The sequence below is a fragment of the Montipora foliosa genome, chromosome 9, assembly GCF_036669935.1.
Source record: "Montipora foliosa isolate CH-2021 chromosome 9, ASM3666993v2, whole genome shotgun sequence".
NCBI classification, from domain to species: domain Eukaryota; kingdom Metazoa; phylum Cnidaria; class Anthozoa; order Scleractinia; family Acroporidae; genus Montipora; species Montipora foliosa.
This window is the reverse complement of record NC_090877.1, coordinates 4,849,626-4,863,017: the sequence shown is the minus strand read 5'-3', so window position 1 is coordinate 4,863,017 and position 13,392 is coordinate 4,849,626. Positions and strand designations below refer to the sequence as shown.

General features: G+C 34.9%; 1 protein-coding gene across 1 annotated transcript in view; it reads left to right on the top strand.

The window, feature by feature from the left end:
- Positions 1–9,954: 9,954 nt before the first annotated feature.
- LOC137971374 (uncharacterized) overlaps positions 9,955–13,392 on the top strand; it is a 4,471-nt gene continuing 1,033 nt past the window's right edge. Inside the window, exon 1 of the mRNA XM_068818209.1 lies at positions 9,955–11,784. Within this exon, the coding sequence (XP_068674310.1) occupies positions 9,955–11,784 (1,830 nt within the window). The remainder of the gene's footprint in view (positions 11,785–13,392) is intronic.

The following is a 13,392-nucleotide window of genomic DNA, read 5'->3' as shown; positions in this document are numbered from 1 at the left end:
GCCAAGAGTAAATCTGAATTAGGGGATAAGATCAATTATGTCCATAATGCAATTACAAAGCATGATATTGATCAGAAGACCAGTCAACAGGAATTTTCAAAAGTATTCCAACCAATTACAAGTAAATTAGATGATGTTATTGACAGTAATCAGGTTTTAAGGTTGCTAAGGAAAAAACGACCACTGAAGAAAGGAGAAGTTCCTGATTACGGCATTGATATAGAGGATGAAGTTCCAGATATGAATCTTGGTGATCTATTTGAACAACCTGTTTTGCCACAGCAAGAAAAACAACTGGTGCCAAAACCACCAACATATGAAGAATCTTTACAAGATCTTCTGGAAGGGAAAAAAAAGATGTATATTGATCCTAAGTACTTTCCTGGAGAACCGGAATTACCACCAGAATACGATGACGGCGAAGATATCGATTATGCATTAGATGATGAAGATATGGACGATGAGATACTAAATGAGTTTGAAGTGCCTAATTATGACACAGTTAAAAAAATACTGAATCAACCAGAAATGAATGACATAAAATCCAAAGCATATCTTCGTAAAATTTTAACACAAACTAGAACGAAAAGAAATCAATTGAGAGGTGCCAAAACACATGTGACAACACAATATAACAAAGGGATTATAAATGAAGCACAAAGACAAGAGATGAACAAAAGAATAGACAGAGCTAAAAATGTCTTGAATGCATATATTGCACATTATGACACTAAATTGGAAACAATAAAAGGTTCTGGAATCAGAAGAAAAAGAAAAGGCGGCAATGTGATATTTTTTAACAAACCGAAAGAACTCATAAAAAAATTGGATTTAATCATTGGTGAGATATTGGCTGGCAATACAAGCATTGACATGCGAAATATGGGTGTGTCTATATTGGACACATTATTGAAAATGTCGACAATCAATAGATCACAATATGGTAAATTATACAAACAATATTTCAAAATTTAATGTAACCTAATCACATAATGGAACGAGAGATAGTTTTATCATCTTACAGTGTGAAAAATCAAGGGAACAATAAACCAGAAGATTTTGCAACAAATTTCACCAGACCTGTAACTCTAGACAATAACAAGCAATACGTTATCGGTCTTAACAGAGTCATTAACATGTCATTCACTTGGTTCAATGTCAATGCTGGGTACAAAAATCAATTAATCAAATACAGCTCCGATAATGGTTCAACTTTTAAGGACATTACCTTTCCAGCTGGGGTATGGAATTATACGGACTTTGACAGACATATTAAAAATGTGACGAAAACTGGTGATACGTATCCGATGACTCTTGAATTCAACGAAACAACATTCAGAGTCACGGTTACATTAGCTACAAATTACCAACTTGATTTAAGAGCAAGTAATTTTAATGACCTGATCGGTTTCGACAAAAAGATATTAGCAAGTGGAACGCATATTGGACCAAGAGTGCCAAATCTCAGTCAAGACACAGACGTACTCAATATTCATTGCGATTTGGTAAACGAAAGTTTAGTTGACGGCGAAGAAACAGACATCATTTATTCATTTTCAACCAGTGTACTACGACCAAGTTACTCCTTCACCCTCGAACCACAAAGAGTCACATTTAATCCTGTGAACAAAACTACAATTTCATCAATCAGAATCATGATAACAGATGGAAAAAGAAGATTAGTGGATCTGAATGGAGCAGATACGTCTTTTTCGCTGATTTTAAAAAGTATCTAATGTAACAGTATAATGAAACCGTATGAATTTAAGAGGTTTTACCACCCAAAACTTGGTAAATTTGTATTTCAACATAAAGGGTCTGGGCTTATCTTAGACAACATTTTTAAACCATTGAAGAGTGTGGCATCGTCTGTTTTCAAGAAATTTGCTAAGCCATTAGCAAAGAAGGCATTAGAATCAGGGGTTTCCCATGCAGGTGATAAAATTGGCAAGACGGTGGCAGAAAAGTCAGGAGACCTAATAATGAAGAAATTGGCCAATTTGAGAAAAGGAGCTACGGCACAAAGGGCAATAGCCCCATCTTCATCCATTAAACAACAAGATGAAAGCGCTGACATGATACTAAATAGATTGATATCCGGATCTGGAAGAAGGCGTAGATTTTTCAAATAAATAACATGACAGCAAAATTATATAATACAATAGTATAAATGGCTTTTAGAACAAGTGAATTATTGCAAAGAAATGAGTTAGTGCGATTTCAACTTGATGATGTAATCCGAGCCCCAGGTAACGGTCAACATCAAGAAAAGAACGGTTATAGATTCACCATCAACGACCGGAGTTCTTTCTATGATTGGTACAATGCTTATTTCGAGGTTCAATTCCAGTTACAAAAAATAGCAGATGGAGCTGGTTATGCAGCAGCCGATAGAATAACGGTGATAAACGGATCTCATTCATTGATTGCACATATGATGATTAAAAGTGCTGGGAAAATTGTTTATGATACTGACAATCTACATAAGGTCACTTTTGTGAAGAATCTGTTGGAATATTCTGATGATTACAGCAGATCAGTCGGTAAAAACAGTTTTTGGTATTTAGACACAGATGACACGACAGCCGATACCAATTCAGGATATGAATCTAGAAGAGTGCTTACACAAGCTGCCCAAAATAATGGAGGGGGAGGAGCAAAAGATGTGAATTTGATCATACCTCTCAATCGTTACAGTTTTTTTGAAGAGTTGCAGGATAAAATGTTGGTTCCTATGCAGTTGCAATTCAATTTGAATCTCCAGAACGACAATGAACTCATCAATAGGGCAGCAGCAGCAGATGCCGGAAGAGTAGTGATTAACAGATTTCTACTATGGGTTCCAAAACTGACTCCAAAAGACAGTCTGTATGACAAGTTTGTTAGTTCTTTTTTGAAACAGGACAAATGGACGTATCAGCGTGAACTATATGCAGTGTCAGCACCAGCTAGAGTCAGTGGTTTTTTTCAGATTTCTTCCAGTATTGACAATGTCAAAGCAATTTTCGTTTATTTACAACGGGCTAAAACCGGAGTTGCAACTCAAAATCCATATCTATTTGATACCTTCAAACTGAATGCAGCAAACGCAAACAGTTATTTGACAACATGCAGACTCGAATATGGCAATGGTGTTTTCTACCCAGAAACAGAATATGACAGTGAAAGCAAAGTGAGAATATTCAATGATCTGATGTCTTATGCAATGCGAAAAAATGATTACAACACCGGAACCCAGTTGAATCTTGCCAATTATAACAGCCTGTATCCACTAATCTATTTCGATCTGTCATATCAGGCAGAGAAAGTAACAAGAGACCCTAAACAGTTGATTTTCAGGTACAAACTCAATGCTAATAGTGCAGCAGATTTCAATGTCCATGCAGTTGTATTGTACGAAGAGTCGGTTGTTATTGACAAGGTGGGTAATGAATTGGTTATAGTTTAAGCCCACAATTGAAATAGTAATATGAAATCAAGTAAATGACACATATTTATTTGTATATGTTTTGTGACTGAAATTATGTAATATATATTATATGACTGAACTTCATCAAATAAACGTAAGACTGTCAGATAATCAAAAAAAGAATCTGAGCAATGCTTTCCATAAAAGGGAAACGATAGTTCTAAGACTGACAAATGATTCTCTTAATGGAAACGACACTCTTTATGTTCCAGCAACGGTGAAAAAAAGATTGCAAAAAAATCGACAATTGAACAAAGGAATGGACATTAAGCTTGCTAAGACCAATATCAGAAAACAAGTAGGCGGAAGTCTTTTGAGCACCGTATTGTCACTTGGTATGAGAGCATTGCCGGCAATCGGTAAAACCCTCGGGTTGAGTGCTCTTGGTGGTTTAGCAGAAGCCGGAGCTAAAAAATTGTTAGGATCGGGTCAAAAAGGTGGTGCTATGCCATTACCCATGATGATACCTTTCCAGGCGATCAACAAACTAATGCCATATCTGAACATGTTCACTACAAAACAGCAAAGAGACATCATCAATGCAGCTCAAACAGGTTCTGGTGTACATATACAACCAACCAAAACACAATCAGGTGGATTTTTAGGCACTCTGTTAGCCAGCGTTGGAATACCTTTGGCTCTGAATCTTGTCAAAAAGCTAACGGGAGGAGGAGCACCGAGGATAGGTAGACCAAGATTGCATGGTGAAGGAGCACCTAGAATGGGAATGCCCCCTCCATTTTATAGTTATCCGCCATATGTGACTGGTAATGGTAGAAAAAAAAAAACATCCTCAACCAAAAAAGGAAAAGGGTTACTATTGGGAAAAAACAGTCCATTCAATGGCATACCCATTTTGGGGGCAATATTGTGAAACCAAAATTTCACAAAAACATACCTATGTCCAATCACGATCTGAAAAAATGGTGTAAATATTTAAACATACCAATCAATGATGTACTGTCAAGAGATGAAAAAGTTCCACACAACCATAAACAGGCGTTATTCATATACAATCTAGAACCAGCTTATATGAGCGGAAGTCATTGGGTTGCAACATATGTCAAAGACAATGTGATAAATTATTTCGATAGTTTTGGTATGCCCCCATTTCAAGAGATCGTAAATCATGCCAAAAAGAAAAATCTGACTTTGTTACATCAAAACAATCAGATACAAAACATACAAACAACAACTTGTGGGTATTTCTGTTTATACTTTCTAAATGAAATGAATAAGGGCAATTCGTATTATGATTTATTACAAGTGTTCGACATAAATGATACAATGAAAAATGAGAGATTTATCCAACGTTATTTCAGAAATATCTAACTTATATATATTATGAAATCATATTGTGTTAAACAAAAGAAAGTGACTGAATGTGTTGAACCTTCAGGTTACAAAACAGCTAAAAATGGCAGACTAATGTTCTTTTGCACTTGTGCTGAATGTGGTATTACAAAGACCAAATTTGTTAAACAACAGGGAAACTAATCAGCCCGTTGGGAGCGGGCTTATTTGGTGATATTGCTAATACTGGAACAGAATTATTTTTAACTAAAGGAGTACCTTATCTTGGCAAAAAAGCCGTTGAAATGGGTAGATATTATGGTTCCGAATTGATGAGAGACCCAAAATTGCAGAAAAAAGCAATCGATTATGGTTTGAGAAAAATGAATCCTCTACTTCATAAAGTGGGATCAGAAGCTCTCAATCAATTGTCAACAAAAATAAGACCCAAAAAGAAATACACAACCAATAGGAAAGATCTAGACGGCGGTGCTTTAGACATTCAAAAACAGTTAGCAAAGCTTGGAGAACTCCATTTGAGAACTCCAACGGGTAAAAAATACAATTATTGTGGACCTGGTACAAAACTGGAAGACAGATTGGCTTCAAATGATCCAAAATACAGAGATCCAATAAATAATCTGGATAGTATTTGCCAGCAACATGATATAGCATACAGTAAAGCTGGAGACGATCTGGCTAAAAAGCATGCAGCTGATAAAATCATGGAAGACAGTATAAAAGCAATCCCATTTAATCAAAGACCTTGGTTTGCTACACCAACAATGTATGCCATTAAAGCAAAAAGAAAGATTGGACTTGGTTCAAAAAACGGAAAAAGCCGTCGGGTAACTGGCAAGAAAAATTAGCAGATGAATTACATGCATCTATAAGACGCAACTTTACTCGGCGGCGTGTGATCGTAAATCATATTGACGAAATATGGGCAAGTGATCTAGTTGAAATGCAACAGTTTAGCAAATGGAATAACGGTTATCGGTATCTTCTTATGGTTATTGATGTTTTCAGCAAATACGGTTGGATTGTACCATTAAAGGATAAGAAAGGTGAATCTGTCACTGAAGCATTTAAAACAATATTCAAGGAAGGCAGAAGACCACAATATTTATGGGTTGATAAGGGAAAGGAGTTCTATAACAAACACTTGAAAGACTTGTTGGAGAAAAATGGGATACATATGTACTCCACTGAAAATGAGGAGAAAGCCTCAGTGGTTGAAAGGTGGAATAGAACAATTAAATCCAAAATGTGGAAACAGTTCACTGTTCAAGGTAATACACAGTATTTAGACATGCTGCCCAAACTAGTAAAACAGTATAATGATACAAAACATTCAAGCATAAAGATGACACCCGTTGAAGCATCTAACAAGAGGAATGAAGGAACCGTTTACTTCAATCTATATGGTGATACAGAAACATTGAAACAAAAACCAAAATTCAAGGTTGGTGACCAGGTTCGAATATCCAAGTATAAACGGAATGTGTTCGACAAGGGTTATACACCAAATTGGACAGAAGAACTGTTTACAGTTGATAAGATCCAATACACTAATCCAATAACATACAAACTAAAAGATCTCAGAGGTGAAGAGATACAAGGCAGTTTTTATGAACCTGAATTATTAAAAGCAAAGCAGGATATTTTCCGTATTGATAAAGTAATTCGGAGGGACTATAAGAAGAAACAAGCTCTAGTGAAATGGAAGGGATACAGTGATGATTTCAATAGTTGGGTACCATTGAAAGACATTGAAAACATATGAATTGTGGTGAAACAAACGCACCCAAATTGATATAAAAAATAAAAATATATACTTATATTATATGGACAAGTTTGAAAATGAAGAAAAGTTTGGTTTCTATTATGAGAGCGATCAAGACTCTGGTTCGGATTCCGATTGGGAACCATCGCAAGAAAGTATATCTGAAGAAAGCTGCTGCAGTTCGCAAGAATCTGAGGCGTCACAAGACAGTGATGAATCTACATAAGAAATATTTCTAGATATATAGTATGAATGATTCACAAAAGTATAAGTTGATGATCTGGCATTCGTTTTTAGAAGACATGAACAAGATCAAAGATAAGATGGCTATCTGCTTTCCAGGATATAAAATCCAATATGGCGAAATAGCTAAAGCGTTTGATTGGCATGTAAAAAATCGTAAAAAACATGAAATACTTTATCCGTGGTTAATTCAGGCAAAAAACAAAAGGGAAGGAACACTCTTAGTGTCTTTCACATATTTGCTGAATTTTGAACCTGACAAACCAGAAGACGAAGATGCGCCAACAACAAATTTACCCAACAGATGGTATTGTGAAACTTGCCAAAAGTTTGTGATGAAAAATAGTAAATTTGCACATTTAAAAAGTAATAAACATAATAGATATGTATGAAAAACAGTTCAGAAAATCTGTGAATGAATTCCGCAAAATGGGGCGTGTGTTCAAAATGCTGAAGGCGTTGGACAAAAAAATAATAAACGAATGGAAAAAACGTTTCGGCTTTCATTTTGTTGAAAATCGAAAAGCTTACAATTTAAGCAACGAAAGAATTGAAAAAATGATTCAAGCCTTCTATATAAACCAATAGTATATGAGTTACAAAGGTTGTAACATAGTTGATACAATGATAGTGAGACAAGTGGTTACGGAATTGATTTGTGATATTATTGTTGATAATGCGAAATACATGCATGATGTGAGAACACAAATAATGCCAATACTGGTTCAATCAGCCAAATCGGGGCGCCCAGCTAAAGTGGTCAATAAACTTTTGGCAAGCTTTGATAAAAGAATGATGTTTTTGTATTATTTGTTTGAGAGACATCGTAATTTTTTAAAACCGTTACGACTTATAAAAGATACATAAAAGATTATCTAAATTTAATATATATGAATCCAGAAAAAAAGTTTGAAGTGTTCTTTTCTTGTGTCATTGGTGATCCTAACTTGAAAGATTTTGTTGAAGATCTTATTGATTCCAATGTGTTGTCTGTTGTTTATCCACCAGTGAAACTGAAGTTGGTGAATTCTGATGGAACCTTTCTGGTAAAAATAACTGATGGCATAAATAGTTATGTCATGAGTCCTAATCAAATTGATGACAACATGTTGCAAGACATTGCTGAAGCCTATAAAAAATATGCGCCGGAAGATATGGAAATTGATAGTGAAGGAGAAGAGGAGTTTAACCGGCGGAATAATTTGAAAGCTAAAGAAGAATTTCTGAAACGATTTCAAAAAGACAGCCACTAATGCATATAGTGATCCATCCAATCATATTCACCAGGTTGAAAATATTCAAAAGTGTAATATTGGCCATCTTTTTTTGACTTGCCAGACTTACAATTATTCAAACCTTCGCAAACCATTTTAACAATACCAGCATTTATGCCTAATGATTTTTGAACGGCATACAAGCTATTGAAATATGTTATTTGTTTCGTTTCAATATTAGTCGCTTTGACTGATTTTCGATTTGTGTGATTTTGGGAAACAAAGGAGTAATCACGTTTCGGAACCCACATTACTTCACCAATTCTTCGTTTGGGTTTTGTTTCCAAATTAACCAAACGATTGTCTTGGCAATTTTTGTTAATGTGATAAACAGCTAAATTGTCGTGTTTACCAATGGTATGATTGAAACATTCCCAAACAAATTGATGAACAAAAACTGTCTTAATTGAACCTCCTTGTTTTCTAACCTTGATTTTTAAAAAACCATTTTTGCTGGTTTTAGTCGGCGCCAAAACATTTTTAACAATGTGAATAATTTGGCCATTTTCATTGGCAGCATATAAGTTATAAAACGGATGAACAGAGTGAACCATATCGATGATACTGATTTTACTCATAATAATATAGTTTATCTTCTTTATGTTTAAATGTTTTCATAAAAAACCAAAATTATACTTAAAAAGAAATGAAATAATATGAGAATATAAATGAGAAAAAATATCTCAACTTATAGTATGAACAAGAGTGATCTTGAGAAACTGAGTAAATCAGAATTAATAAAATTGATTATAAAACAAAATACGAAACCAGTGCCCGCACCAAGGACTAAAACAAGACCAATCCCAAAACCAAGAAAGAGTGTGCAGCAAATGGTTCAAAATTATGAAGAAAACATAATTCTTCCTCCATTAGAGTTCCGAGATGGATACAAACCAGTACCAGCACCAAGAACCAAAAAACCAGTGCCAGCGCCTAGAACCAAACAACCAATTCCATTGCCTAGGACCATAATACAAGAAACGAACAAAGCTTTAAAAGGGTTTACAAAGTCTTATGAAATCAACATTAAAAACAGCAAAGACCCACTTATGCAACTGCAAAATACAAGAAAGGCTGTTGCCATCCATATCGAAAAAATATTGAAATCAATGAAAGGTCTGAAATTTATTGAAACACTTAGAGTAACATTTGAAAAGCAAACAGGGCGAGAAGAAAAAATCATCAAAACGGCTTATTTTAACAGTCAACCACAAACAATAACAAATGACACACAAATCGAACTGGCTTTGTCTTTGTCGAAACAAGTCATACTAAACAAGATTGCAGTTTGGATTTCAGAGGGATCTGGTTGGACTGTTCAATCTGTTGACAATCATTATCTCAATGTAGTGAAATATGAACCAATGAAAGGATCTTCTTACACAAAACTACCCACAGAACTCAGAAACAGTGCAAAGGGATTAATCAACATAAAAAATGAGGATAATGAATGCTTCAGGTGGTGTCATATTCGACATTTAAACCCACAAGACAAATACCCACAGAGAATCAAAAAATCAGACAAAGCATTCATTGAAAATTTGAATTATTCAGGAATTGAATTTCCAGTGACTACCAAACAGTACAACAAAATAGAAAAGCAGAATAAAATTAACATCAATGTATTTGGTTATGAAAACAAACAAAAATATCCCATTTATGTGTCAAAAGAAAAGTATGAAGATTGCATGAATCTGCTTCTTATAACAGAAAATGAAAACAAGCATTATGTGTTGATCAAAGATTTCAACAAGTTCATGTACAATCAAACAAAACACAAGGAAAGAAAGCACTTTTGTATGTATTGCTTACAATGTTTCAGTTCTGAAAGAGTATTAACTGATCATAAAGAAAACTGCATACAAGTAAATGGCACACAAGCTATCAAAATGCCAACAAAAGATGATAACATACTAAAATTCAATAATTTCCATAAACAACTACAAGTTCCATTCGTCATTTATGCAGATTTTGAAGCTATAACAGAAAAAATTCATGGATGTCAACCAAATGACGAAAAATCGTACACAGAGGCTTATCAGAGACACACAGACTGTGGTTATGGATACAAGGTGGTGTGTTGTTATGATGATAGGTACACAAAACCAGTACAAATTTATAGAGGCAAAAAAGCCGTTTACAAATTCATGGAAGCTATGTTGAGTGAAGTAAGCTATTGCAAAAAAGTTATAAAACAATGTTTCAATCAACCATTGAGAATGACTGAAGATGATGAAAAAGAATTTCAAAAAGCTAATGAATGTCATATCTGCAATAAAAAATACAATAAAACTGATGTGAGAGTTAGAGACCATTGCCATGTGACTGGCCAGTACAGAGGATCAGCGCATCAAGATTGTAACCTCAACTTCAGATTTACTGAGAAAATTCCAGTTATATTTCATAATCTCCGTGGATATGACAGTCATTTTATAATGCAAGAGATTGGCGAAATAGTCAAAGAGCATAAATATGTAAACAAAAAAGGCGAATTATGCCAAATGAATATCAATGCGATACCAAACAACATGGAGAAGTATATGGCTTTTATGCTCGGCAATCATCTGACATTCATTGACAGTTTTCAATTTATGAGCTCAAGTCTTGATAAACTGGTGAGCAACCTACCAAAAGAAGCATTGGCATATACTTCTCAAAAATTCAAAGGTAAAAAGCTTGATTTAATGAGCAAGAAAGGAGTCTACCCATATGACTTCATGGACAGCTTCGGAAAATTCAATGAAAAGCTACCACCAAAAGAAGAATTTTACAGTATATTAAATGATGAGCATATCACAGATGATCAATATAAACATGCGCAAAATGTATGGAACACTTTCAATCTAGAAAATATGGGTGAGTACCATGACTTATATCTCAAATCTGACATCCTTCTATTAGCTGATGTGTTTGAAAACTTCCGAAAGACATGTCTGCAATACTACAAACTAGACCCCTGTCATTATTTTACCAGTCCTGGGCTTTCTTGGGATGCCATGTTAAAGATGACTGACATTAAATTGGAGCTTATGACTGATATTGATATGTTTCAATTCATCGAAAAGGGCATGCGTGGTGGTACATCATACATAGCAAATCGATACGGCAAAGCTAATAATAGATACATGAAAACGTATGATGAGAAGGCGCCCTCAAAGTATATCATGTATCTTGATGCTAACAATTTGTATGGATGGGCTATGTCACAATACCTACCAACTGGTGGATTCAGATGGTTGAATAAAAAACAAATTGACAAAATAGACTTATCCAAGTATAAAACAGATAGCAATAAAGGTTCGATATTAGAAGTTGATTTGGAATATCCCAAAGAATTACACGATCTGCATAATGATTATCCGCTAGCACCTGAAAAGGTAAAAGTCAACAAAGACATGCTTTCTAATTATTGCAAAGAAATAGCCGATAAATTTAATGTATCAACTGGTTTAGTTCATAAACTGATACCTACATTAAGCAATAAAGAAAAATACGTACTCCATTACAGAAACCTTCAATTATACACAGATCTTGGTTTAAAAATAACCAAAGTCCATCGAGTGTTAGAGTTCAATCAGTCACCATGGTTGAAAGAATACATTGATTTCAACACACAGAAGAGAACCAACGCCAAAAATGCTTTCGAGAAAGACTTCTTCAAGCTTATGAATAACAGTGTATTTGGAAAAACAATGGAAAACATTAGAAAAAGAGTAGATGTCAGATTAGTGACTGATGAAAACAAACTATCAAAAATGGCTGCCAAACCAACATATGTTAGCAGCAAGATCTTTAATGAAAATCTAGTGGCAGTGCATAAAATCAAAGAAACACTAACCCTAAACAGGCCGGCATATGTGGGTATGTGTATCCTAGATCTTAGCAAGACACTAATGTATGATTTTCATTATAACTACATCAAACAAAAATACGGCAGCAGAGCGAAATTATTATTCACAGACACAGACAGCTTGACCTATGAAATTGAAACTAATGATGCGTATCAAGACTTTTGGAATGATAAAGACAAATTCGACAACAGTGATTATCCCGAAGATTCACAATATTTCGACAAGACAAACAAAAAAGTAATCGGTAAATTCAAAGACGAAGCGGCAGGCATACCGATAACCGAATTCGTCGGATTGCGATCAAAAATGTATTCATATATGAAAGACAATGACAAAGGCGGAAAGACCGCTAAGGGTATTAAAAAGAATATCATCAAAAAGAACATAACTCATGAAAATTATAAAAACGTACTGTTTAATAACAAGCAAATGCATCACACCATGAAAACGATCAGAAGCAACTTGCACCAACTTGGAAGCTATGAGTTGAATAAAGTATCATTGTCCTGCTTCGATGATAAGCGCTATATTCACAACAATGGTATGGCAAGTTATGCATACGGACATTATAAAATCCATTCTACCTCGCCACGGCATAGATTCGCAGAAATATAAAACATATATATTTCCAAGAATATGAGACCGAAAATACGAGATCAAAAATACTAGACCATCAAATGTGAAGTAGTATGGAGTTGGGTTGGTATGAGATCATTTTTACAAAATGATCTCGTACCCCCAACTCCTATACTACTGACATGTTGATAAACTTCTTTTCACCACAAGTTTAAGCGTGCCCTCTGAGCATGTGACAGCTTTGTAATACTAAAGTTTACTAAAGTTCATCCCTCTCCGGCGGGATTGGTGTCTGGATGGGTGACCAAAAACATATACGCCTTCGTAAAACAGAAGCATTGGACCGAAAATACTATTAACGCTAACAAATGCGAACTCAGCAAGGTACAGATTCTGTTAGCGTGCTTTATGCAAAAACAAATATTGATGCAAAAGTAAATAAATATTGATACACAGTTTTCAGAAAGAGCAGAAGGAAGTTTCCAGGACGGTCGCTCGAGAATAACATATTTACGACATGAAAACAAGTACATTAATTTTGGACCGTGAATATAGAATATAAACAGTTACGATCAGCGACAAACATTTTGGGAGATTTTTGCTACGTTCAATTTTGTTATTGTACGTTTTGGCTGCACAAATAAATCGCAAAATCGAAAGTGACATCGCCGGAATTCAGCGGGCGCCGTGATTAAGTTACCGCGGCATGTTTACTTGCCAAACAGTGAAGCATCTGTGTCAAATGATGGCAAGATACCGAGTTTTGGTAAGTTTCTTTTTCTGTTAAGTGTTATAAAGTTTGACAATAAATGAGCGAATTCAAAACAAAGATCACAATCGCCCACCATTGTTTCTGCAAAGTCAAAAATTTACCCTCCAAGACGAGGTTATTTATCACCA